This window comes from Pleuronectes platessa, chromosome 19 (genome assembly GCF_947347685.1).
Source record: "Pleuronectes platessa chromosome 19, fPlePla1.1, whole genome shotgun sequence".
In the NCBI taxonomy this organism is placed as follows: Eukaryota; Metazoa; Chordata; class Actinopteri; order Pleuronectiformes; family Pleuronectidae; genus Pleuronectes; species Pleuronectes platessa.
In genome coordinates this window covers 2,214,686-2,241,492 of record NC_070644.1, presented here as the reverse complement: position 1 = coordinate 2,241,492, position 26,807 = coordinate 2,214,686, and the positions used below count along the sequence as shown (strand labels likewise).

The window sequence follows — 26,807 nt, the reverse complement described above, 5'->3', positions numbered from 1 at the left end:
TGTATCATTAATAAAAACAATCATGTCCCAGCGTGAGCAGTTTGGTGTTAACCTCTCTCATTATTGACGTTTAAGATATATCTGAAGTGCCAGAAGAGAGAATTCATTAGAAACCCTGCTTAGACAGCAGGGCTTTCCAGTTTTTTATGAAACATTAATGTATAGATGAGTGGTAGAGGGTGACAGATTGTATCATATCCTTGACTCCGACAATTGATATGGACTGGCACATTTAAAGAATACTAACCCATTTCAGTTGGGAAAAAATCAACAGGCTATTTATTCAGTACTGTGTCCGCCCCTGTCAGGATCATTGCTTTCGCCTGATCTGCCGAGACAAGTCATTAAGGACTGAAATAGCTGACCTCCAAAGATCAGCTTTGAATAGAAACTGCATCTAACCTGTAAATTCACAGTGTACAGCCACTATATTTGCATATGTGCGCAGTGCAAGTGCCAATAACTTACAATGTCCCACATTTGAACACTTCCCCTTCCAGCAACTTGCGTGCCACAAGCCTACAACCTGGCCTATAGAGACATCGTCAAGCCCCTGACAAGCTGCAGTAGCAGAGACAAAACGATGTGCAGTCATGTAGCTGGTGGAGGGATGGGTTGCGGTTGGTGGGGGGTGTATTATGTATAGCCGATTTTAGCTGTAGTCTGCTCTGATGGCCTGATCACACTGGGCGCCTGCAGACAGCACAAGTGAGCTGGGGTTTCCGGATCAAGAGCTGCATATGCTGATAGTGAAACTGCACCAAAGGGCTGGGAAGGTACACAGCACCACAGATGAGACTGAGCAGCCTCAAGTATGTGGCACATGCTACACCAGACGCATCTGTGATCAGACTGTCAGTCAAGCAGGGCTGGCAGCAGATGAGGGATGTTTGACAGGACACTTGTGCACCAGGATATCAGGGATTGGAAATAATCAACACGTGGTGGTAGTGTTTGAAAAAATACCATCACAGAGATTGTGTGTGTGTGGCTGCATCACGACCTGCTATAGCGGCCTCCATTAAGATACACTGGATTCCCGAGAGGTTAACATAAGGCTAACTTCTGGCTAAGGTATAGAAGTATAGGTTGGAGATGACGTGCTGATTGAGCCGCTGCGTGGGTGTCTTGGTGACATTGTAAAGCTCCACGGTCTTATTTCACTTTAAGTCACAGGTTCGAGAGGAAGCGAGTCTCCATCTCCCTACATGGCTGCATAGCGTGCACACACAAAAGAGATCCATCCATCTGACAAGCAAACAAACACAAGCCCGGGCCGCAGCACCACAGCTCTTGGTAAATGTGCTTACCTGGGCTCGGGCAGGATGATCTTCTTGCTCGCCCGGGCCGCCGGTGTAGACTTGCTCTTCTCCATCGCCATCAAATAACTGACATCGGCGAGTACCGCTTCGAGGTCCGCCATCTTTCGACCCTGGTGCGACCACAGCTGATACAAGAACCGGAGACGGGGATGGTTTGGTTTCAGGGAATTACAAAATTGGGTCCGGCGTCAGATGTGACCAACATCAAGGGCCGAGGTGCGTGACGGCGGGGCGGACAATCGACTGGAACCGCGTCGCTGTCTCTGGCTGCGGTGTGTTCACCTCGCCTCAAACTGCCATTGTTGCAAAAGAAAAGGGGAAATTCAGGGAGAGAGACATTGGGTGACAGGTTAGGTGAGAAACGACAGTCACGGGGCCCGCCTGATCACCGTCCTTGTAATCCCATTTAGTGCAGAATGGGAGACACAAAATGCATGCGGGCTTCTGGGGGGTGGCAAACAATGAAAGGAAAAGCTGATGAGATCTGTCTGTGAGGCCAGCTCCTCTTCGGTTTTTAGTAATCTGTCTCACAGCGAGGGGAAGGTGCACCAGATGTCGGCTCTGGGGACAGCTGTCAGATCCCACGGGTCACTGGGGACTCCTCTGGTCCTCCTCACGGAAATGTGTCCACACGGCGGGTCTGTCTCCAGTGCAGCATGTGTTTTCTGGGATTTTCCCTCAAAGTGTAAACACACGCCGACAGAAGAAAAAAAACACTTAGCTCCTTCCGTGTCTGGAAACCAACAAAAAAAACAGTCTTACGTTGGTTAGAACAACACGTGTGGTCGGGTCTTTTCTCTTGGTCTCAGAGAGGTGGTAAAATGAAGGGGGCTCAGGTGGGGGGGACAGTGGGCGACAGGTTGAAGTGTCCACCGCCGATGTCCTGGATGTGTCTCGGCTTGTGCGCACATACAAACAAGAAAACACGCAAGTCTCTCAGGCGCGTTTTGGCACAGCTATAACCACGCAAGCACAGGTTTGAGTCGGGTCGGGACTATGGATCTACATCCCCCCGCAAGAAGGACTCCACACACCGCGGTCGTGTTTGTGTTGCCGTCGTTGTTGCTGGCTTCCTGTGTAGGCTGCAATGTTCCTGCTTATCAACTCATCAATCTCTCTCTGCCGCTCACACACACATGTACTAAAAATGTCGCCCGAGAAAGACGCGTTGAGACACTCCGAGGGGTTTAGCACCCAATCCAACCCAAACAGGTGGGCGTCATCAACTAACCTCGAGCCAAATCCTCAACGCCAGAGAGCTAGCTCGCTTTAGCCCGCTTGCAATGTCGATATTTGGGTTCGCCTGCTAGTTAGCTTCCGCGCTAGCTAGCGGAAAAAATGAAACCTGCTAACCAGTAGGCTAACTACCGAGTAGCGTGTATGGAGATGAATCTCACTATGCATCCAAGTTGGGTTCCTCCAGTTTGGCGGACACGTTAAATGTCCCGGTTGTCAGCAGCAAACGCGGTGAGCAGCTGGCACCAACGGCTAGCACTGGCTCGGCTTCAGGCAGCGATGTGCTTGACAAGCTAACCGCTGCGAGGAGACTGGCTGCGGGGATTGGGGAAGTCTTGCAGCGTCCCCGGAAAGAAACAGTCATCGAGGGTTCACTCGAGTCCAAAACGACACGATGGCACAGAATAATCCATGGCAGCTTGTTGTGTTACCCCGAGCATTGGGGGGGACCCTCCTCACCTGGAGACCCAGCACAGAGCTACTGACTGTGCGCCGATAGTGACGCTGGTAGCTGGCCGTGGAGGACGGGGCGGAGGAGGGGGAGGGAGAGGGAGAGCTGCTTGGAGATGGAACTCCGCTGGAGCAGCGGTGGCTGCGCTGCCCGTAAACCGAGAACTTTGCCCCGGCGCTGTAAACTTGTCGAGGATCAGGTGCTACTCCAGGCCTCGGGTTGGCAACACATAGGCGCCCGACAGAGGCGCAGATCTCCGGTAACGATACGAGTCGAGCGGGTCCTGGCCAACCAGGCTCTCCGTGCTGGGGAAGCCCACGCTCGGCCAAGTAGCTGTCCGTCCGTCGGTCGTGAGTGCCGAACGTCTCCGTCCGCCGCAGCCGATCAAGCTGCTGGTTCCCCTGCCCCGGTGTGGCACATGTGTCAGTGAACCCACAGCCTGGGTTATTTTTCCTGTGTTTTTTCTATTAGCACAGTGGCACTGCTCTGTGGTTCAACTTCCTCCCACTGCGGCGGGGAGAGGCTTGTAAAACACGGAGCGGCTCACCGTGCACTGGGCCTGGGCGACACTGGGTGTCGACAGAGGGGGGAAATAACATTGTTTTTGAAGTCTTTATTTTTACGTTTGTGTCCAAACAGCATCGTCAACCAAACCACACACGTGACTGTTGCGCAGTTATTGCTGTGATCGCAGCTTCATCTCCAGGATGTCCATATTTGGAGCATTTTTGCCAGTGGAGATTTATGACTGAGCGTTTCACTGGGAACAGCATCTGTTTACAGGATATTTCCCGGATGATGGAGGGGGCGCTTTTAAAGATTTGAATTGGATGAGTGCTACAGCCTCGCATACAAACAGGCTCTAATAATAATGACCCTCCGCCCCCAGCCTGTGGCACATAGGTCGCTGTTCACATTGCATCTGACTGGTCACGCAGCACCAGCGGCCTCTCATAATGCATGTTACCGCTATGTCAGTGGTTTTCTGTTGACGCTCCGGTGAACAGACTGTGTAGTGTCTGATGGAAGCGCAGCGCCGCTTCCTGGCCATCAGCGGTACTGCTCCTCATGCACTGCAGTGCACAGGCCTGCACATGTGGCTGTGGGGGGCAAACAGGCCTCTGGGCTAAATTTGGTCCTTCAACAAAAATGTTAAAGAACGTTAGGGAGGTTTTTACTTTATAATTTGCATCAAAGCTTTTGCATTATTTATAATTTTCAAATTCACTAATGTGTGTGTAAATGCCAATAAATATGATAATGTGAGATAAAGTAAAAACTTTTTTTTTAGTTCTGGGTTTTTGTTTACCAGATTATCACTAGATTCACTTAAAATTTAATCTTAGGACAAAAATACAATAAGACCTAAAATATCTGCAGAATTTACCAAACATGAAGCTAAAGTACCAAATTGTAGCTACAAGATAATTAGCATCTGTAGTCATTTTGCAGGTCAGAACAGTTAAACTATGAAGTGATTTTACGACTGTTCAGTCCCGCAAAAAAACCTGTAACATTTGGCAATTTTTAACGTCCACAGATGTTCTTTTAGATCAACAGCCCAAAACCCAAAGATGTTTACTTTCCTTTACATTTTTCATACAATATCTGTATTTTTAGTTTATATTAGTATTATATTTTTTACCAATATTAATAACAAAATATACTTTCAAAAGTAAAAAGGTACTTGTTTCTCTATAGAAGTGGCTGTTGACATTGTCATTGGATGAATACAACTTGTTTTTGCCGGAGCTTATTTTATTTCCTTTTTTTTTTGGACCAGACATTTGGATCTGGAACAATGTGATTACGTACGCTGATCGTATTTTGCTTGTACATGCCAACATGCCACACAGAGTAATTTTGGATTAACCTGTTTATCAAAACTCTCGCTGAACTTTTGGGTTTATCTATCTTATTTTATCTATAAATCCATGCATTCATCCATCCATTCATCCATCAGATGATAAGCAAATGCATAGGGGGAAGCCAGTAGGGTTTAAGAAATACATTTTATTCAGCACTAGGTAGCAGCAGGGGTAAAAGGTGAAGGGTCAGATGGGAAGGGGGGGGTCTGGGGAGTTTGGAGTAAGTTGTTACTGCTGAATGCGGCGGATGGACTGGATCTGAGGGGTCTGGCAGTGGGAGCCAAACTCCCTGAAGTGTTTGTACTCCCCACAGTGACGATCACACTCCATGATATACTGGTATCCACGATAGCCAGGGTACTGGTAGCACACAAATCTGTTGAGAAAGAACAACACGCACATGAAATGCTGCAAAAGTAGATTGTTGTGAGTATATTTTCCGAACTGCTGAAGAGGCTGAAAAAATAAAATTTAATGGTGAAGTATGAAATAATAAATGTGGAATGGTAGGAGGAGTTATGTAGCAGCTGGAGGACACTCACGCTCCAGACTGGATCCTGAGAGAGCCAACTTCGTTGTTGCACCAGCCCATGGCCTGGAGGGAGGGGTAATCGTCGCTAAGCTCACCCTTGCGGCCCAGGAAGTTCTCACGCTCGTAGATAGTCATACGACACTCTCTGTGGTTCTGGAGGGCAAAAGAGAGAACAAACAATGCATAAAAGATGTTTTTCCAGTCAGTCAAGTCTAACGCAACCATCTGACAAACACAAAGGTTTCACAGACACGGTAGATATGTTGACATTTCTGAGTGAAAAGGAAGGGGGAGAAAACAACTCCTGAACTTACAGCACAGGCAATTGGTCTGAAGGAGGTCAGTCTCTCAATGTGATAGGCATTGCTACCGCCGAAAGCATCACACTGGGGGTACTCTCCCCTCTCCAGGACAAACTGCTGTCCCTGGTAGGAGGCGTGCTCATAACCCACCCAGCTGGGGGAGAAAAAGTTCAGAATTATTACCTTCTCATTTCAGTTTTATGACAGCTGCAGTGTTGCATTCTCCTGCTCCTCTCTGCAAATCTAAAAGCTTTTCGGAATGTGAATATCTTTTTACTCACGCTCCACTCTCCACTCTGAGGGAGCGCACGGTCTCAAAGCCAAACTCCATCACGTTGCAGCACTCGGAGGTGAACTCATGGCGACGGCCCTGGAAGCACTCCTCGTCGAAGACAATGATCTGACGGGGACAAATCAGGAGATGTTAAGGCAGCTGATATATGATGAATGAGTATGAATGCAGCAGCACATTAAAACACAAAGAGATAGCTTATAGTGTAGGAAACCAACTCAACAGCCACTTTTAGAAGCATACAATTATGTTAGGTTTGTTTGTTAAATGCACCAAATGGGATGCATTTAAAATCATGATAGAAACAGTTAAAGGTCAATTTATATGATATATTGTATTTCTAATTAGTCTACATATATTCAGTTCCCTGCTTGGAAAGAAATGGTAGCTCCCCTCAAGGAGCTGGTGATAAATTGTGTGTCTTTTCATCCGAGACATTTAGAAGCAGTCGCTGGCATCCCGGGGAAAACATGTAGGTTGAAAGGACCTCTATTGAGGTGATGTATGAATCTGTTCCTCCGTCTGCAGACTCACCTTCCAGTGGCCGGAGAACTTGGTGCAATGGTGAGTCATCTTGTCTGGAACGAGGAAATAAAGACAAATGTAAGATAGTTGAAAGGGACATAGTGCACTTCCAGAAATCCCAATGACTAGAGGGCACAGCCTGTGCAAACACTGAAGTCTGAGAGGTCTGTTAACATGCACTTGATTCTGAAAAAGCTTATACACAAAAGTTTGGCTGACAAAGAATCCAATTGCACTCAAATCTAAAAACCGGACAGCAGGAGGCTAACTATTGAAAGTGTTATTCTGTGAAAATAACAAACCTGGACTGCTATACAACATGTGAAATGACCTACGCAATAGCATCATAGTCTATTTTTTAAGGCTGAATAGCACCAGTAAAAAAAGTGACCTGAATACTAGAATCAGCCTGAATGCATCATCCCTGAATTGAAAGCATCTATTTAAAGTAACAAATATGAAGAAGGTCAAAGAAGCCAGAGGCTTCACCAATTCTATCTCTTTATCTAACTTTCTGACCATTTCTTTTCCATCATCACCATTTATCCGGCCCACCAGGTACAGTGAAGGCCGTCGGTGTTGGGCTGTTTGTGTATGTGAATTTATGGGGCTGTTGACCCTGGCTATGCTGCCCTGAGCTGCCCTGTGCTGGGTGCGCTGTGCTGGGTAAAGGACAGGGACTCACCTTGCTTTGATGCCCTTGGGATGTCCTGCCGTGAGAGTGAGAGTAGACACGCGCCCCCACCCTTTTAAAGCCTCCCCTGGCAAGGGGCCATGCTGAAAGCCCCGGCTCAGCAGCAGGGAGGGGCTTGTCTTTGTCCCCCCCGACAAAAGCATGGTTAATCTGTGGAGGGGCAGAAGTGCAGACACCACATTATCACCCTGGGCAGTGGACATGGGTACAAGGGAATATGAGACATAGGATGAGAAAAAAAATAAGGACATAAGATGTGAGGGGGCGGAGGAGGGAGATAACTTTAACAGGATACTTTTTTACGCTTTATACTCAATAATTCTTTTGCGTTTATACATTAATCCATGGGTCATTTCCTGTCTAAATGTTAGACAAAATCTCAAACTGCTTGTTTTGTTTGAACAACAGTCCAAAACTAAAACCTTCATGTATAAGAAAGAAAAAACCTCAACTCCTCACATTCATTAAGCTGGAAACAGGAAATGTTTGGTATTTTTAGGCAATAACAACAAATTCTTTGATAATACATTTTCAGTCAATCAATCAATTGAAATACTTCCCCTGTCACACATGTTAGTACATTAACACTCACTTTGATGACTCTGTGATATGCTGTATCCCCAAAAGTATAAAACCTTAGAGAGTTTGTGTTCTCTCACTTAATCTGAACTGCAGGATATGAGAAATGTTTATGAGAGTCCTACCAAGAATATCTTGTAGAATTGTGTAAGCAGTTTAAAAACTGATTTATTCTGAGTGATTTTATTACATCCAGATTTCAAAATTGAAGTCAAGCCTTATTATAAAAGATAAATGTCAGCTTTGTTCAAACATGTTTAACCAAGAGGTTGTCAAGTACAGAACAATATATCCTCTGATGCTATTCAACACTGTGTGTGCGTGTGTGCGTGCGCACACACGCACAGTGAGTGAGAGACGGTTCACATACTCAACAACTTGTAAATAAGAGAGCCGAGGCACTTTATGGTAACAGGACATTCTGAACAGCAGCCCTACCTTCTGTGAGCCTCAATTTAAGGATGATTCTGATCATATACTTAACTTTTAGTATCATCCACCTCTAAAAATAGTCCTCAATCAATTCACTTGACTTCCCTTCCTCCCTAGCCTATATTGATAATGTTTTGTCTTCTGTAGGAACCGGTTGCAATATAAAAAGTGTGAATTGATGAATTGCCATTTCGATTGTTAGGTTATTTTTATGGCAGCTTTGTTGACAATAAGAACACCATCCTTGTGTTAAAAAAGACTTAATTATTTCATATAAATGGTTCGAATCTGTTTACAAAGATTGGGAATCTAACTCAGCACTGATGCCCATGTTTTAGAACTTGATACTTGCTTCATTCTGTTGCCATCACCATCAAAAACGTACAGAGGTTTGATACCCAGCCAAATAGGAAGCAGACAGATTACCAGAATAATTCCCACATAATCTGAAAATATCAAACACAATTTAATCCTGCTTCCATAGTAGAAATCACATCATCTAAAGTGACATAATCCAGAAATAATCCAGCTGTAATCTAAGATTAATTATCACTTTCAACCACCAACTTTCACCTCTAAAGATTACAGACTACAAATACTTACATGTTTAAATTACAATATACTCAAATAGTGATAAAAACAGCTGGCTTCAACTATTACAGTGAGTTGGCAAGTGTTTGATATACTTGCCAACTCCATTTCTATACACTGCACAGAAATGGACCAAACAATTTCATCTTGAACAACAAATTGTTGTTTTTTACCCAATTTCTGGCTGAGAATAATCTCCTTTAATGGTCATACCACAATTCCAGTGGAATTGCAGCAACCAGTGGATTCACTCTTGAATCGATGACCAATACAATTCCTGAGTTGAGATAAACTTGAATAATGCAAATTTTGCACTGCTAACCTGTAGCTAATCGTAATGTAAAATCATGGAAGCCGTCACAGCCTGTTGGATGTGTTGCAAAGTCACGACAGAAGCTGATAGTTGAAATACTACTTTTGAAGCAATTGCATGAGTCTAATGAAAGACTGAGCTAACAAGCTTGTTGATGACTGCAAGTTCACTTTGTTTCAAGTTTCACTCTGAGAGTGTCTACCTTTCTCTTCAGTAGATTTGTATTGAAATACATTAAACCACGGACACGTTAGTGTTATGGTTAGAGGGTAAACCCCGCCTCTAGCCCAATGTCAGCTGGGATTGGCTCCAGCCCTCTATGACCCTCAAAGATCAAGCACTATGGATAATGGATGGATGAATAGTGCTAACATGCTACCACCTGTTACCGCTCACAGCGCTATAACAAACTAGTCCTGGTATATTTAAAGAGGATATCCACAAAAAATATTTATCTAACGTTTGGACAGAGTTAGCTATTGCTTTTTGTTCCTAGTGTTTATGCTAAGTTAATCTGCCTGCTGACTCCAGCCACAAACATTCACAAACTCTAGACACAAACATGTGATATTAAACGTCTGCTCTCACCCTCATTAGGAACGGAAACAGTAAATATATTTGTCTTGAGTTTTCCCAACCTTTGGGTTGATTAATATAAGCAACATATAATAAATAATTGCATTATGTGGTATCCTTTCTTATAGTAACAGAACATTTTCCTGTTATTATATCTTCTAATATATATTTATTTATATATTAGAAAATAGGTGTGTAAAAAGGCCTCTTTCATTTAATTTCATGTGGTTTGTCAAAATCAACAAGAGGAATAGATCACTTGAAAGAATGATTTTAAATACTGAGTTGTTTTTTTTAGCTGGAGAATATGCTATATTTGTGTGTGCCTGTTTATGTGATTGAGAGGGGTCCCCTCTTTGTGCCCCCAGAACCTTTGCATTTCTCCTCTCTACATGTAACTAGCTTACAGCCCCACCAGACCAACACATGCAAAAAATGCCTTGGTCAGTGCTTTCCTTTGATAGTAAAACGCTTACAGGCAGGCCAGTGGGGCCGGTGGCGTTTCTAGGCTTTGGGATGACCCGGTGGCTTTGGCACAGGCCAACTGTGATGACGAGAGGCTTTCTTTTGTGCTATGAGCCTCTACGTTTGGCCTTTGCCAGAGTATAAAAGCTTGGGTCGAGCGCTGAAGGGACCAGCACGAGCCAGCCTCCCTAACACGGCACTGCAAGCTATACTAACGCAGGTAAGGACACACAGACACAGACATACACACCAGGAGGGCAGCCATACATCATCCAGAGCCAGGGCCCACTCCCTGCCCACCACACCCAGGCAAACCACCCTCAGCCTGGGGAAAGACCCAAACAGAAATCCAGGGCCTAAATGAGCCTCCCACATAAACGGCAGACTCGTGCTTTAGTCCAAATCCCCAAAACATACCTACCTACCACCCCCTGACAAAGTTTACACCTCGACTAAAGCCACATTGAACCCTGAATTCTACTTCACTTCACCTTCCCTTTCAGTATCTCATCTATGATCCTTTCACTCCATTTACACCTATAATTCTGTTCATCCCCTTGTCTTCCTCCATCCTTTCACCCAGACTCTCCTGAAGCCCCTCACCATGTCTCAGACTGCCAAGTCCGCCTCCAGCCAGGGCACAGATGCCAAGGACAAGGGAGCCCCCGCTCCAGCTGCTTCCAGCAAGGCCACCAAGACCGGAGAGCCTGGCATGGGATCTTTCAGAGTGAGTCACAGCTGCGTTAGACAGACGCACACACAACATTTCTACAGAATACTCAGTCACAGGTTCAGTTCAACAAAATTACAATGAAAACATATTTTCAGGTGTTAAGATATTCAATGAGATTTTCCCTATTTATATTGCCATGGAATTCAATTAGAGGTGCTAACAGCATTTGAAAAACTGAACAAGTCTGTTTCTAGAAATCTGTTTCTAGAAATCTTATCCTATTGCTAATGTTTTTCTAATTTGGCAACTTTAGAAAAAGTTATGTTAATAATTGCAACCACTCTTTAATTGGGACAAAAAAAATGTCTTTGTGAATCGAGTAGACAGATACTTTAAAGGGATTTGTTTCTGTGCAAGGTTTTATTTAACTTTGTTCAGGATTAGATTACATCTGGTGAAAATAGCAGTGTTGAAATAAGTACTCAGATTCTTTCCCTAAGCATAAGTACAGTAGCAATATCCCTTGTGTGAAAATACACAGCTATATATATATCTTTTTTTATTTGATTGCATTAACATAGAATATGAATTTTCATGTTGTGGTTGGCCACAGTGGCGCTAATATGAGACTTATTTATACACACTCAGTTTGTGATATTTTATATATTATGACATTCCTATAATATAACATCATACTTCTGTGGGTAAAATCCTAATCTGCAAAGTAACCAGTGACTCTAGCTCTCAATTTAACATGGTGGACTAAATAACACTCTGAAAGGTGAAAATTAAAGCACATGAGTAAATTATAATGCTGATGCCTCATACATTAGTAACTGAACATATTGGAGAGACTTGTGCATACTTTTCATGCTCGGACAGAATAAGGTCACCTTTAATGCCATTCTCAGTCTGTGTGACAGGTGCTGTTGCCAAACAAAAGTCAGTTATTTCTAGGGTTTTACAGATGGATATTAGAATTCATAATTAGCTGATTACTTAGATCGAGAAGATTCAGATGGGTCTCACAAAGGATATGATGATTGCTGTTGTGTCTGTTTTTGTAACTTCTAATATTTCCTGTGCTCAGGTCATGCTGTTCGACCAGGAGAACTTCCAGGGCAGGATGATCGAGGTCCAGAATGAGTGCATGAACGTGTGTGACCGTGGCTTGGATAGAGTGCGTAGTATCATTGTGGAGTGCGGCCCGTAAGTGGATGGACACACATTTGGACAAACATGATATAACACACAGTCTGATACTATCTTTATATGTATTTTCTCTAGTCACTTTATATTACCTCTCCTCTAATTCTTCTCTCCTGTCCTCTCCCCCCTTGTGCCCCCCCTGTGCCCGGCGGCCCCCCTTCTCCAGCTTTGTTGCCTTTGAGCAGACTAACTTCCGTGGGGAGATGTTCATCCTGGAGAAGGGAGAGTATCCTCGCTGGGATACCTGGAGCAACTCCTACCGCAGTGACTGCCTCATGTCCCTCAGGCCCATCCGCATGGTATGTGTAACAGTGTATATACTAGCCTCATCCTTCACTTACTATATTGTAAGCATAGAGTACTACATTTCTTTAAAAGAACAGAAAAAGTAAGACCATCCATTTCTAGCCTTGCTACTGACTTGATGAAGCTGAGATTTAACCACTGATATAGCTACTAATTATTTTCTTTATGGATTCAAAGATTTAGCTTTTTTGATATCCTATCGATACAGTAATTTAGAAGTGAATTGTTCCACCTCCAAAGACTCTCTTAGAGCCTCACTACTAAAGTTGAAAGGTCAATACTAAATCCAAAGGGTTCATCCTCTGTCTAATGTTTAACTCAGTTTGGGTATTAACAGTGAGGGGTAGCTGACAGGGGGTGCCAGATGAAATGTGAAAGTATCACCTGAGACATTAAGATTTGTCATCAGCAGTCTGTACCACATTTCATTGCAAAAAACAAAACAGGAATATGACTGATGCATGTGTAGTTAATGTTACTTAAACAGCATCTGTTAATTTGCCAACACCTCATTTCATCCCTACAGGACAGCTTGGAGCACAAGATCTGCCTGTATGAGCTCTCCGACTTCAAGGGCAACAAGATGGAGATCCAGGAGGATGATGTGCCCACCCTCTGGGCGCATGGCTTCTGCGACAGAGTGGGCAGCGTGAGGGTGCCCGGAGGAGCGTGAGTAGACTCAGACTCACGTTTCAGTAGTTAACTGCTGGGGTTTCAATATGAATAGATTTGATCAAGAGTCAGTAGGCATTTCTAAAACAATATGACAATGAGAAAAGGCTTATCATACAGCCTGGGAGAAAAACCTTGTCGGCTCCTTTTCTATATATAACTAAGGTGGAGGCTCTGTACTGCAAATAGACATAGACATAGTTTCAGAAGGGAACTGCAGGCTTCTTTACACTACAATGTAGCTGTTCATAAACAATAGTATGACATGTCATATGTCATAAGGCTTAAAGCTAACTTGTCTTTTTGACAAATGCATATTTTTGGCCTAGTTGTTTGTCCTCATATTATTATGACGAAAGTCTCACATTTTTATGGGAATGTTGGAATCTCTCAGTGACTAAAATCTCTAGATTTCTAAACTCTCTAAAGCACCATACAGCATCATTCATGAACCTTCCTAGTTATACATCCGGTAAAAAGATTACTAGAGCCCCTCAATTCCCCTTCTCAACACTAGATAAAAATACCACACATACCAAAAGAAATGTATAGGGACCAGTGGAACCTTCCATGTGACAACTACAACATGTTACAGGATCAATAGAACCTCTTATCTAAAATTTAAATGACAATTCAACAACCTAGAATACTTCTAACAGCTAGTTGAATTTATCTAAGAATCTATTGAGTCACCGTTAAACGCCTGAAATTCTTGACCTCCAAATGGACCCACAGAGTATTAATCACCCTATTAGATCTGCTTGAAGGACAATCTCCAGTGTATTCCTGTATTATGAAATGAATGTTGTCATCACATCATTAAGTTTTAGCAATAATAATAATATATATATATATATAAAAACACCATATAAACATTGTATACTAACACAATAGGATAGAAATGATATTAATGTTACAAGTGAGTCATGTTAAATTACAAAACTTTTAGAGAATTAGATACCTTTTACAGTGAGTCAGTATTAACTCTCCCCACTCGCTCCATGTCTCTCAGGTGGGTGGGCTACCAGTACCCTGGATACAGAGGCTACCAGTACCTGTTTGAGTGTGGTGACTACAGACACTACAACGACTTCTGCGCCTTCCAGCCCCAGATCCAGTCCATGCGTCGTATCAGGGACATGCAGTTCCACCAGAGAGGATGCTTCACCTTCACCTCTGCCAGCAAGTGAATGACACCTGCTGGCTGCCGGGTGCTGTTGTAGCCATTACAGCCCTCTCGCTTATATCTCCAAACACCGGCTTTCTCCAATCCTTTCCTGAATCTCCACCATCAACGCTCCATCCCAAAGGAAAGACAGAATGAGAGCGAATACACTGGACAACCTTAACTGACTTTTTATGGTGCTAAAAAATAAACATGTTGTGAAAAACCTGAAACCTCCCTGGTTGGATTACCTTTATTCATTCCACAGAAAAATTTTAGTTTGTTAAGAGTTTACATTTTTTATTTATTGTATCTCCTTGGGCTATATAGCTATAATAATATAACTAAATCAATTGAATATAATTGACCAGACTACTGCACTGCTAATAATGAGTACATACTGTTTTTAAATGTTTTCCTTTGACAAAATTATCATTGAGGCATTTGTTTACATTTATACCAAAAAGACAATTTGACAGTAACCTAATATTAACTATGAACATAAATGTTTCCATATCTCACAGTGAAATACACTGTTAAGCAAATTTGACTGATCATATTTCAGTTTCCAAAACCTCAACAAAACCCTTGTAAGATCTATAATCTCCGTTGACCAATAGAACGTATTTGATAACCCCTATAATAGAGACAAAAACCTCCTCACCGACCACAATACACCCCAGAATGACCGCTACAGTTCATTAAAGGATCACAGAACCTCTTAAAAATCCATGAAAGCTCCTCACCTCCCTCTTGAAGCTCTTAAGGAACCAAAAAGAGCCCTATAGGACCCATAGAACCCCCTCAACTGCAACTAGAACTTATGAGTAGAACCAAGTCTTTAATACATTCACAAACAATAGTACTACATCTACATTGGATAGGGAAGTTACATTAAGGCATTGTGCAATTGTAAGTCTACAAACGTCCATCATCACAAGTCTGATGTGTTCTTCTTCTGGTGTCAATTTGGGGCACATGTTGCCTTCAGGGTTCCTTGAATGCTCCTTGAAAATGCTCGGTGGCTGTGTTATAATTCCGTGGCTGTTTACTTTAGGTCAAAAAAATGTGTCAGGATCACAAGTGAGCAAGAAGCAAATAGACTTTAGAACAGTTATTCGAATATTCTGGACCATTCATGTTGAATATGTTGTCAAAGTTGACAGTTACAAATTCCGTCAGCCCCTGAAGGCAGCAGTTTGGTAAGCTCCTGGGGAGACAGCGGTTAGCTTAGTGTTGTTCATCCAACTGAGAGGAAGGAAACATGGCCGCACTTATCAAAGCAAGGAAAGGTGAGTACAAGAAACGCGCTGAACAACGAAAGGTTTGAATGAGAAACACGGACGCGGGGTACACGGCTAGCCTCATATTAGCATTACACGAGCACTGGGATACCACAGAGCTACAATTAGCTTAGCCTGCTATGAAGCCAGTGTTTGCCCTGAGGACATTTGAATTCAACACCAGATAAACACCGGATTGTCAAGAGCATGTGAACCAGCTTTAGTCAAGTGACGCAAGTAACGGAGTGACACTTTAAATCACGTTATTTAGCTGTTAGCTCCATGGCTAAATACAGTTAGCTGACGAGGTGCTAACCTGAAATAGTTATTTGCTGATGTTCAGTGAGGACAGTCGTGGCTGCTGCTCACCAAGCAGGTCACCTGCTGTCAGTGTTTCTCTGACGGGTTTCGAACATGTTCTTAACTCTGACACCGACACGAAGGTGACTGATGTGGACGATGACCCTTCACCTAAATAGCACACTGGCCAACTACTGAGCTGGTGCTGCCTTCACTGACAGACAGAGGGACTTCCGCTTTAGTGCGAGACTACCACGGTGTTGTCTTATGCTGTAAATGCCTTTAATTTACATTTAATAATTTATTGCATATATGGGACCAGATCATAGTTCTTGTTTACATTGAATACATTTTCTTTTTGACTCATTTCAAACAAATGATTTTGCTTGAAATCTTACCCCTAAATAGGATTATTCCCTAGGAAATCAGTAAAATGTCCTTTTTAAAAACCCTATTCAAAGACAGGGATAAATCTAGTTAATCTAAATTAACCTCCATTCATTTGAATTGGTCTGCCCAACTTATTAATGTTTATTTTTTATTCTTTTATTTATTCATTCACAGCCTCCTTCTTTGGTGCATGATATGGCAAGAGAGCAGAATCGCATGCTCATAAGTAAAGCCGACACTGACAGTATTGTGCGGACCAAGTGTCAGACTGTCCTGCAATTTCAGATTCTCAGTTGCTCATTTTTCAGGAATAATCTCAGTTATTTTTCTGTCTATCCTATTATCTGGGAACTCATGAAGCGATGAACATATTCTTTATACATGTACAAATGAGAGAAGTAAATCCTTAAAGCACTGTTGTAATATGCCTTAATTTTAATGCCTATGTTGTGATGACTATATATTTACATGACTCAAAGAAGCTCATGGGGCCGGTGCAGTACTGCCTGTTGCATAACTTTTCATGAAGTGAGTGCATAGGACATTTTGGCAGGCCAGGCCCACCCATCCATGCAACAACTGTCACACTTAAGCTACTGGAATCCTGAAATATGCTGCGAGATTGTCTCCCAAAAGAAACACATTTTTAGTCCAGTGCCCAAACATAAGATCACAGACAGAGTCTCTGAGGTTCAGCAGACGATACTGAGCTAATTTTAGGAGTCTGACCTCGGATGCCGTATTTATTACACATGCACTGAAATATCTAAAAGATTGGTTGAAATTAGTGTTACTCAATACAAAGCTGCAGTTTGGCTGTCCTTGTCAAATAATATCATGCTCTTGCTGATGATATAATAAAACCAAGCTTTTTCTCCATTCATAAATTTCACTCTCCAGACGCTTATATTGAATATCCTCACAGCTTGAAGTGAAACTAGTGTTACACAACCAGCTGTTAGGAGATAAAATATTAGATCAATTATGTTTTTTTTACTGAATTCTCATTTAGATTTGATGTTCAGTTCAGGACAAGTTTATCTTTGTCAAATGTTGTCCCAGAAACTCTCCAGGCATCTGTGCTTTTCATTGATTATTGGGAAAAAGGGAAATGTATAAGTTGTATTTCCCACATGTGTTTTAATTGAAATGTGAGGGAAGCTGCATGCAAGACATAAAAACACCCAAATTAAATTAAAAACATTTTATTCATTAGTCGACAACATAGTACAAACCCCAAACAGAGTACAGACATGATGTCACCCAGTGAAAATTATACAGAGTAGGAGCAGGGGAAGCAGTGGGGGGGTTTCTGTCCATTTAAAAATATCACTATATAAGTTGTATAAGTGTATAAGTTGTATTTCCCACATGAGTTTTCCTCCAAAACTTATTTGGGGATGGAGTATGCCATCTTCCTGGCATCCACTGTTTCCTTCAACAAAAGGGAGAGCCTTGGTGCTCTCTTCCCTTTCTCTGTGATAAAGTCCAAATGGTTATAGTAAGTGTCCATCACTTCCTTTGACGTCACCACCTCCAGGTCCTGCTGGATCAGCTGGAGGAGCTGACAGAGGCCCTCAAGAGACGGCCCGTCTCCTTTCTTCAGCAGCCTCCTAATGCAGCAGTGCATGGCTTTCTCAGACAGTACCTTGGAGAGGAACAGCTCCCCAATAAACCTGAGCATATTGAGGAAGTGATCGGAAGGTTAGGTGCTCTGTTGCTCTTCCCTCAGCCGGTCGATGACCCTCACGTCCTGGACTGGCTTCAGGCAGGACCCACTCTTTTGATAAATGCCCTCCTTGTCCAAGTTCTTCCTGAACTCTGCCTGGCAGTGTTTAACCAGCAGAGACCTGAAGGAGACGCTGGCTGACCAGTCGGACAAGGATTGGACCTCCACCTGAAGAGGAGAAAACCATAAAGAAATGTTAACACTAATATTAATATTAACACAGGTGTTGGGGGTATAGGGGGGCTAGAAGTATTCATGCTAATAAGAAACGATAATGCCTGTTTCATATTGGTAAATGTGTCGCTTTCAAGAGTATTTACAACAACAGTTTTAATTTGGTCAAACCACGACGTGGAAATGTGTCCTTCGGGGGAAATCACTGACACTAATATGGCAGGCAAAACGTGTGCAGCGCTGTTTGAAGTCAGTGGCCACGATGTACAGTCAGAGTCCGCCTCCGTGTCATTATTGAACGGATGTCTCCTTTTCTTCGTCAGCTTCTTCTTCCTCTGCGCCATGTTGAAGCTTTAACGCTCCTTCAACCGTCGCAGGACAACTTTAATGTGCGGGCAGTGAAGTAAAGAGATCTCGGCTCGTAGCGTCTCAGCAAGTCACTACACTGAGGTCGGACATGTTGGATGCACGTCTGAGGGTCACAGGACATGTGGTTCAAAGCTCGGACAAGAGAGTGATCGTGATGTTTTTGTGACGCAGGCTACTTAACAGTGTCAGTAGTTAAAGACTATAAGTTGATACACAATGTGCTTGTATCAAAAGCTGAATAATTAAGGATCATAATAAGAAATGTTTCATGACCACGGAGGACAATGCTCATACTAGCTTCTCAAGGCAGACACTCATTTTCTGTACATTCCACAATACATTTTTTTCCATCATTTAAGTCAATAAAATACAAATAAACTGTCTTTATACATTAAGCAGGTACAAGAACATACAGTGAATATATACATATATATATATATATTTTTTTATTTTTTTTTCTTCTTTTTTTTTTCCTGTAACACCACGTCCTTGAACCACAAAGATGCTTTAGTGGCAAAAAAAAGGTTTCTGCACACTAATAATTAATGAAATAAAAACCACTTTTTTAATGTGTTCAAAAAAGAAGTAATTTGCCCTCTAACTTTTGCATATCAGTTGTATCTGATCAATGCTCATTCAAAAGTAGTAATCTTTATATGATAATCTTGGTTCAAAGAGAACTTTCCAGATTACAAACAAACGCTTTACAAGGCAACAATTAATACAAATAATCCATAAGATCATCACATTTAAATGGCAACAGTTACAAATATATATTTAACAATAGGATTTAAGTTAAATCAGGAAAAATAAATTGAAGAATGTTTTAAGAAATTGCACATGCAGCTGACCTGATTTCCCTTAGCAGATTGTTTCAGAGCCTCGGGTCCCGGATTGCAAACACTCAACATCTTTAGTTTTGAACCGGATTTCTGGAACATATATCAGGCCTCTGGTAGAGGATCTCAAGGCATTTAGGGGATAAAAGATCAAACATATAACATGGAGATCAGGCCATGAAGAACCTTAAAAGTGACCCCTAAAATCTATTAATCCATTCTCAAACATACTGGGAGCTAATATATAGAGGCGAAACTGAAGTGATGTGATCACATCTCTGGATTCTGGTTAAAAGCCTGGCAGAGAAAAATAAGAACAAGACAAAAAAAAATTAAATTGAGTGTGAGCTCAGGTTTCATAAACTATGTGGGGTCCTTATGATTGGCACTAGTATAAATTACAACACTGAGAAGGTTTCAGGCTTGAGAAAACAACCAAAGTCACTTCAGCTTGTTAAATTATGTTTTAAGATGTGTAACACCATATCCCCTTCATTACATGTGAAGGAAACTTGATGTATGTTCAGGAGACAGCACAAGATGTCAAGCGAGTTTAATCAGGGTTACTTAAAGGCATCCTGAGTCATAAGCTATGATGCTATTTGACACTTAACGTTTCGGTAAAACGTGCCTCCAGAGCATGCACAGCTAGTTTTGATCTCTGGGTCTTCAGGTACAAATTTGAAGACATCTATCAAGATTTATAAAGATTTGAGATAGATATTCTAAGTCCTGACCTTTGTGAAGATATTTCATAGGGTATTGGCCAGTGTTTTTCCATGCATCTTTCTCATTTATATACAGCATGTCTCAGTCCACCAGACTGCATTTAAGGTTTAGTCAAAATCAAAATGGTTTTATTCATTTGATTGTATTAGGCATAAGATCCAATCCAATGCTGCGACCTTGATCTCTGACATAAAAAACAGGATTCTTACGACTGCTGTTGGATTCACAGTTTCAGATTTGTGAAACTTCAATTTTATTTCTGAAAAAACCCATTGGACAATTTTACTGCTTTTCTACCATCTAGAGCACAATGGACCCATTCCAAAAAACACTATAGTTTAATAGTAAAATGCTGCATATCACTCCATTAGAATAACCCACATCCAAGGTTATATGCAGTTTTGAAACCTTTGGTTTTTTCTCTCCCTCAGCTCTAGGCTTGTGTCTCAGAGGCTGTCGAAGTCTGTCTCAACTAGCAGAGTTACCAGAGACTCATCAGATGCTGAGGCAGACCTGCAGAGACTATGCTGACAGAGAACTGATACCCATCGCCGCCAAACTCGACAAAGAGCACAGTTACCCTGCCCAACAGGTACACGCTCATACAGTAGACAGAGTCTGTTGCCTTTATTAGCCCATTTTTGTTATTACAATTCAGTGTTTTGCTAAAAACCAGTTCAAACCACTTGAGAATGGCCAAAATTTATATTTTTTATAATTGAAATATAAAATGGCTGTGTGAAAGGTGTCTCTGGTAGCGATTAATTATTATCTGAATGTGCCACTGTCCAGAGTTAATCAGAGAGCAGCTGGTCAACATAGTGGAGCATTTACCAGCTAGAGAGCCAGGTATCTCCCTCAGGAGATGGTATCAAGTATGTCAATGTTCTTGCAATTGTCCAGATTCAAGAATTGGGGGCGATGGGGGTGATGGCCATGGAGGTACCAGAGGAGCTGGGTGGTGCAGGGATGGATTACCTGGCCTACAGTCTGGCTATGGAGGAGATCAGTCGAGGCTGCGCCAGCACCGGAGTCGTGGTCTCTGTAAACAATGTGAGTACAGTCTGTCGGCATAGAGGAACTTTGAGTAAAAGCCTATCTGGCTGTGCAGAAGAGTGAACCTGAATCTGATTGTGTTCTCAGTCTCTCTACATCGGACCAATATTGAAGTTTGGTACAGAGGAACAGAAAAAGCAATGGATCACACCGTTCACCACCGGAGAGAAAGTGGGCTGTTTTGCACTCAGTGAGCCAGGTAAAAACGTATAACCACACAAACATATTATACATCTGTATGTGCATTAATAAACTGCTTTCAAATGGGCTGGAAAGCTCTGCTGCAATACCAGCTATTCGCAGATGCTGTAGGAAGTATTGTTTGAAACACAACAGGCAAGGACACAATGCTGATTCTTAAGCACTTATACCAACAATAAGTGGTATGATCCCCTCATGCCTGCTCACGACTTCTCCTTTAAACACCGGCAGTTTTTCAGGCAGGTTGTTGAGAACATCTCCTCACTCTGTTGTTTGTCTCTTCAGTGATCCCACACTGTTTCCGTAACGCCTCTTCCTAACATCTCCTACTTTAAATAAGACCGATTCATTAATATTGCAGGTAATGGCAGTGATGCAGGTGCTGCCTCCACTATGGCTCATCAGGAGGGAGATGAGTGGGTGCTCAACGGAACCAAGGCCTGGATCACCAACAGCTGGGATGCCTCTGCCACAGTCGTGTTCGCCACCACTGATAAGAAACTCAAACACAAGGCACGATGCAGCACATTTTAATGTTCAGAGCAAAGAGCTGAAGAGTTGTGGGTCAACTGAGCAGTATAACTGTCCCGCTGGTAATAACAGCTTTTTGTGTGCAGGGTATCAGTGCCTTCCTGATCCCTATGCCACACCCTGGGCTTTCTCTAGGAAAGAAGGAAGATAAGTTGGGCATCAAAGCCTCCTCCACTGCTAACATCATCCTTGAGGACTGCAGGATACCGCTGGGCAACATGCTGGGTCCTCGCGGTGCTGGATTTAAGATCGCCATGGTATTTACAAGTATTTACTTCACTGTTGCACAGAAACTGCATTAACATAGAGCCTGTTATACCACTATTATTCCATAATAAAATGAGTATATGATTAATAAAGTCTCTGTAAACATCCTCGAGGAAGATTCGAGCTTTCCCAGAACTGTTAAAGGGGACATATTATGAAAATTCCACTTTTGTAGTGCTTCTACACGTTAATTTGGGTATCTGGTATGTCTACCGTCCCAAAAACACTGGAAAAAAACAACTCCCGCGATTTGTTGTTGTTCCTCTATGTCAGAAACAATACGCTAGAGTGCGTAGAATGGGATTACGACCGAAATAAACGTCATAGTCACACCATGCCACTATGTTAGACATTTCATTAAGACCCCAAGGAACAATATCAACTGTGGTAAAATGGGCATAATATGTCCCCTTTAATCCAATGAAAAGGTGTTATTTAACAAGTCCTGGTTACAAGTTCGTGAATATCTACTTCAATCTTTCTCTACACAATTGTGTCACCATGTGTCAAGTCTGTATGAGATTAAGCAGATGACCCTTGCAAGACTTGCAGGTGAATAAAACTAATTTCCTGTGAAAAGTATATGTAGCATGTAGGATGGCTTTATTTTGGACGGTTCAGAGCGTTTTCATGTGGAAAGAGACATAATGAGAATTCAGCTGCAGAAAGAATCAGAGCAGTGTGAGAAACTGACTTCTTATTGTTAATGACAGGCCTTTTTCAAATTTCTCAACATATTTAAACCATATTTTGATTTTAAAATCCTTTCTGTTAACTCCTCAACTTTTCTTTGGCTAATTAACACCAGTTTTTGCCCTATTGCTGCTAAAATCAGTTACATTACTGACAGTAATGTCATGTAACGTGTTGTCTTTGTGAATGTGTGAACTGGTAATTCCATTAGTCCTCAATGTTTAATGTCTGCCTTTATTAGTGACTTTGACTTGAAACTGAACTCACAAACACACGATCTATATGTGACACTTCTTTATTAAAACGTAGCCATACTGAAGCGTCCCTGCAGGAGCGGTGATTTAACGTCTGTGTCTGTGTCACAGCAAACGCTGGACAGTGGAAGGATCGGTATCGCAGCTCAAGCTCTGGGTATCGCTCAGGCTTCTCTGGACTGTGCTGCAGATTATGCACAGAAACGCACTGCATTCGGAGCCCCCATCAGCAAGCTGCAGTCGATACAGGTAACACCACCACCAATCTGTTCACTTATTTTAAACTACAGCATGACCAGCTTTAAAGAAAACAATTAGTTACTCCTTTGTCGCTTTAATATTGGTAAGTTTGTGCTGAGATCTGGGAACATGGTAACTAAGCTAGAAATACGTCCATGAGGGCAATCAACACAATCGGGCTGCTTTCATACATGCACTGGAATCCACAGTTCCTCCGTGTTTTCTCTGGAGGAGATGCATGTCTGAACGCAAATGTCTGACAGACGCTCTGCAGTCTACCGCCCTGTTGTACATGTGTGAAAGACAAACTGTGGGTAAACTCTGTAGCCAATTTGTCCGTATTTGACCCAGAGGTCGTGTCTGAAAACGGCTTCAGATACAAGGCAGCAGTTAATCCGAGATGATCTAAGATACCATGTTATATATAAAGAACAGAAAGTAAACACATCTGAAGTGTCTGCAATAATCCGCCATGGTTTAGGCAGGAATTTGATTTTTTTTATGCTGGAACTATCAATATCTGCTCTTTATAATTTTTTTATCAAATAATCTGTTTAGTTCAAACTGGCTGACATGGCTGTGGCAATAGAGAGCTCTCGTCTGCTCACATGGAAAGCTGCTCTTCTTCGGGATTCAAAGAAACCCTTCACTAAGGTACGCAGACGCCTCTGACACCACACATTTGACTTTGTTTCAGTCCAGCACACAGTAAATGACCCTCTGCTTTACTTCCTGCAGGAAGCAGCTATGGCCAAACTGTCAGCATCTGAAGCTGCAACCATGTGCTCACATCAGGTAAGAAATCTAAGCCATGAGGACTGTGTCACGATACTTAAAAAACCCTGCAGACAACTGTCTTACATTGTCTATTTGCACTTCAAATTAGGCGATCCAGGTTCTAGGTGGGATGGGTTACGTGGAGGACATGCCTGCAGAGAGGCACTACCGTGACGCTCGCATCACTGAGATCTACGAGGGCACCAGTGAGATCCAGAGACTGGTTATCGCCAGCCAGTTACTGAAGGAATATGAGTCATAGACACACTTCTGTCAGCGCCTTTGGCCTAATATTGAGATTTAATCCCAGAACTGGAATCAGACAAGTAAACCCAGAGACACGGAATCATCCAGAAACAAAGGGAAGCCAGTGTGTTAAGCTCTTTAATACTGTATCAGTGTTAGATCAGAGACTACAGTACATAACTTTATAGGAGATTTATTTGATTTTTCATTTCCGTTCTCTCCATTGTGTCATATTCAAGGGAATTCAGGAATAATTTTAAAGTGGCAATCTAAAAGATTTGAGTCCTAGTTGGTTTAGTGACCAGCTATTAACATTTTGATAAAGAAGTCAGTCAACAACTTAAAATAATGAATTTATGCCAGACATGTATTTACATGAACGTTTCAGGGATTGCCACTTTAAAAACTTTGAATGAAAAACAAGTTACCTCAACTGCCTTAAAGAGGATACAAGTGCTTTGCTTTTTTAAAGGGTCAGTCCACTCAAATTTCATATTTTCTTTCACTCAACTGCACAAGTAAAAGTAACACAACTAATTAGATGTACTTTATCATTCAGTCAACATCAGCTAAGTTAATCACTGACGTTGTGCACAATGCTGCACATGGTCATCATTAAATGAATGGAACTGGCTGCAGAAAGACTAAGGAAACCTGGTACCTGTTATCATGTGCTTGATGTCCCAATCACTGATGAAGACCATCAGATGTGGCTGAAACCTTAATATTAGAGTTAAGGCGACAGTGGTCTGGGTACATTTGGCAGTTGCTTAAGGTATTAAGTTGTAGGTTGGTTAGTTAGTTAGTTAGTTAGTTTAGTTATATCTCCATCAGGGGAGGCGAGGAAGGAGCGAGGTGAGATGGAGGGGCGGGTTAGTTGAGGGGGTTCCAGCTCTTAGTCATAACTCAATAAAATTTGAATCTGTGACATCAGTTCTGATGAACAGGTCGACAGGTCCATCTGAGGTCTCAGCTCCTCAGAACCACATGGATCTGTAAGCACCTCCACTCACCACAGTTTTAATGAATGTCAAAACAGACTTCTAAGCTCACCTAGTTTTAACAGAAACTGGAGGTGAGCCTTTCTTTAAATCTACATCAGGCCTCATTTTGCACTGTCTCCTTACTCCTACAGAAGATGAGTCACATCTTTGTCTGCTCTGTGCTTTCTAAGTTTAAACACCAGGGGGCAACGCTGTTTATTCATGTTTCTTGACCCAATTCTGCTTCAACCTTAATCACAACTCACTGCAAACCAATCAAATGTAACCATTTCCTCTCATTTTACATGGCAGTTTTTCCGATTTACACTTGTGGATGGCAGTTAGAGCTGATATTTGAATGATAATATGAACGTCTGCCTCAACATTCAAACATTTAAATCTTTGAGCTTGTTAGAGGCTGTGTCATGAATTGTATCTGCTGATTTCACAGACCTCTTGTGCCTCTGTGACATATGTGTACATATTTTATTGTAATTTATTATGTGCAAATGATAATAAAAACTAAATTACAATACTTGGTAGATGCAGCTGATGGATTTCATTACAGTGCAGTAGTTAACGTGATGGAAGCTGAGGATGACTTGAGTATATTAATTCTCCTGTTTATCTACTTCACTATATTGAATGTACTTCTCACAACAGCAGTGTTTCCACACAAATATCCAGGAATGTGAATATTAATATATATTGGAATAATATGTGCATCACTGCCTTATTCTGACACAAAATGTCAACACCACACCTCAATGTATGTTGAGTACAAGTTTATTTGATCATAAAATGGTCCAAATTAATAAAAACACCAAATTGATGTAAAAAGTGATGTGATGTCATATTTTCTCCTAAAAAGCAGATAACATACAACATTAAAGACTTGTGAATGGTTTACACTCCCTCCCTGGGTAGATCCACTTACTGCCTGCACTGTGCTCTCCATCCGTCAGCCTCTAAAGAGATCGTTACATTTTAACGGAAGACATGTTGAGGTTAAATTATAAGCTATGGTAATGGTTAGGATTAGGTTCAACTCATTCAAGCCAGACTTCAGTTTCAGTCTGGTTTTCCTCTTACTGGGGGATTTCCTTTCATGTGAAATTGCTTTCTGTGCGCTCCCCTCCGCCCCATCCCGCCCGTTCAGTGTTATGTGTGCACACTGCCGTTTTGTTAGCATGTTTGTGTGTATGTGCACATGCACACTTTTCTTTTTGTTTGTCCATGTGAGGGCACTGATTGCTCATCTGTGGCCCAGATCCAGGCCAAGCTTCCTGACACTGGAGTTGCACCCTGCTGATTGTGCTGATCCTGGTGATTGTCTGCTGGGTGCATTGTTCAAACCGGGTCCGGGTGCTCCTGCACAGGTCGTTTACCGCAAAGTCAGGGTGTGCGGGCCAGGGTCTTTAATATTTTGACGTCATTTTCTGACTCTGGTTGGTTTCCTTTATTTGACACACAAACAAGTGCACAGGCTTACACACCCAGCCTCCTGAAAACCTCTCTCAGGTGATCTAAGACCCTTTTTATA

The 26,807-nt window shown here is 42.2% G+C and overlaps 4 protein-coding genes across 8 annotated transcripts in view; 2 read left to right on the top strand and 2 right to left on the bottom strand.

Annotated features, from left to right (window-relative positions):
* Nucleotides 1–3,413, bottom strand: part of grk3 (G protein-coupled receptor kinase 3) — a 61,329-nt gene extending 57,916 nt beyond the window's left edge. Inside the window, exon 1 of the mRNA XM_053411095.1 lies at nucleotides 1,311–3,413. Coding sequence (XP_053267070.1) covers nucleotides 1,311–1,423 — 113 coding nt within the window. The 5' untranslated portion in view covers nucleotides 1,424–3,413. The remainder of the gene's footprint in view (nucleotides 1–1,310) is intronic.
* On the top strand, nucleotides 1,982–14,414 carry crybb1 (crystallin, beta B1). Of its 4 annotated transcripts, XM_053411097.1 has the most exons (9): nucleotides 1,982–2,534; nucleotides 6,053–6,162; nucleotides 6,532–6,567; nucleotides 10,192–10,398; nucleotides 10,762–10,905; nucleotides 11,942–12,060; nucleotides 12,227–12,359; nucleotides 12,893–13,035; nucleotides 14,051–14,414. In XM_053411097.1, exons 4-9 carry the CDS (start codon nucleotides 10,288–10,290, stop codon nucleotides 14,226–14,228), a joined length of 828 nt encoding a protein of 275 aa, XP_053267072.1. In that variant the 5' UTR covers nucleotides 1,982–2,534; nucleotides 6,053–6,162; nucleotides 6,532–6,567; nucleotides 10,192–10,287; the 3' UTR covers nucleotides 14,229–14,414. The 4 variants fall into 4 exon arrangements, with proteins under 4 accessions (XP_053267072.1, XP_053267073.1, XP_053267074.1 ...); XM_053411098.1 differs by lacking the exon at nucleotides 6,053–6,162; XM_053411099.1 differs by lacking the exons at nucleotides 6,053–6,162; nucleotides 10,192–10,398.
* On the bottom strand, nucleotides 5,003–15,996 carry cryba4 (crystallin, beta A4). 2 transcript variants are annotated; one of them, XM_053411103.1, is made up of 7 exons: nucleotides 15,856–15,996; nucleotides 7,214–7,372; nucleotides 6,538–6,581; nucleotides 5,993–6,111; nucleotides 5,724–5,865; nucleotides 5,420–5,562; nucleotides 5,003–5,253 (listed from the first exon to the last, which is right to left on the bottom strand). In XM_053411103.1, the coding sequence occupies exons 3-7, from the start codon at nucleotides 6,574–6,576 to the stop codon at nucleotides 5,106–5,108; spliced, it is 591 nt and encodes a 196-aa protein (XP_053267078.1). In that variant the 5' UTR covers nucleotides 6,577–6,581; nucleotides 7,214–7,372; nucleotides 15,856–15,996; the 3' UTR covers nucleotides 5,003–5,105. The 2 variants fall into 2 exon arrangements, with proteins under 2 accessions (XP_053267078.1, XP_053267077.1); XM_053411102.1 differs by having other exon boundaries at nucleotides 10,782–15,993.
* acads (acyl-CoA dehydrogenase short chain) lies at nucleotides 15,356–25,799 on the top strand. Its single transcript, XM_053411096.1, has 10 exons — nucleotides 15,356–15,495; nucleotides 20,448–20,608; nucleotides 20,920–21,069; nucleotides 21,160–21,271; nucleotides 21,635–21,786; nucleotides 21,891–22,061; nucleotides 23,130–23,267; nucleotides 23,817–23,912; nucleotides 23,997–24,053; nucleotides 24,145–25,799. Exons 1-10 carry the CDS (start codon nucleotides 15,468–15,470, stop codon nucleotides 24,295–24,297), a joined length of 1,218 nt encoding a protein of 405 aa, XP_053267071.1. The 5' UTR covers nucleotides 15,356–15,467; the 3' UTR covers nucleotides 24,298–25,799.
* Nucleotides 25,800–26,807: the final 1,008 nt, after the last annotated feature.

What these genes read in the sequence shown, in the direction of transcription:
- cryba4 (XM_053411103.1), bottom strand. Translation starts at nt 6,576, where the DNA reads ATGACTCACCATTGCACCAAGTTCTCCGGCCACTGGAAG. An exon ending in TCAGACCAATTGCCTGTGCT is followed by an intron (nt 5,563 to 5,723) that starts GTAAGTTCAGGA and finishes TTTGCCCTCCAG; the next exon opens with AACCACAGAGAGTGTCGTAT. An exon ending in CTCAGGATCCAGTCTGGAGC is followed by an intron (nt 5,254 to 5,419) that starts GTGAGTGTCCTC and finishes CTTTCTCAACAG; the next exon opens with ATTTGTGTGCTACCAGTACC.
- crybb1 (XM_053411098.1), top strand. Translation starts at nt 10,288, where the DNA reads ATGAGCCTCTACGTTTGGCCTTTGCCAGAGTATAAAAGCTTGGGTCGA. An exon ending in TGCAAGCTATACTAACGCAG is followed by an intron (nt 10,399 to 10,761) that starts GTAAGGACACAC and finishes CCTTTCACCCAG; the next exon opens with ACTCTCCTGAAGCCCCTCAC. An exon ending in ATCATTGTGGAGTGCGGCCC is followed by an intron (nt 12,061 to 12,226) that starts GTAAGTGGATGG and finishes CCCCTTCTCCAG; the next exon opens with CTTTGTTGCCTTTGAGCAGA.
- acads (XM_053411096.1), top strand. Translation starts at nt 15,468, where the DNA reads ATGGCCGCACTTATCAAAGCAAGGAAAG. An exon ending in ACAGTTACCCTGCCCAACAG is followed by an intron (nt 20,609 to 20,919) that starts GTACACGCTCAT and finishes GCAATTGTCCAG; the next exon opens with ATTCAAGAATTGGGGGCGAT. An exon ending in GCAAGCTGCAGTCGATACAG is followed by an intron (nt 23,268 to 23,816) that starts GTAACACCACCA and finishes TAATCTGTTTAG; the next exon opens with TTCAAACTGGCTGACATGGC.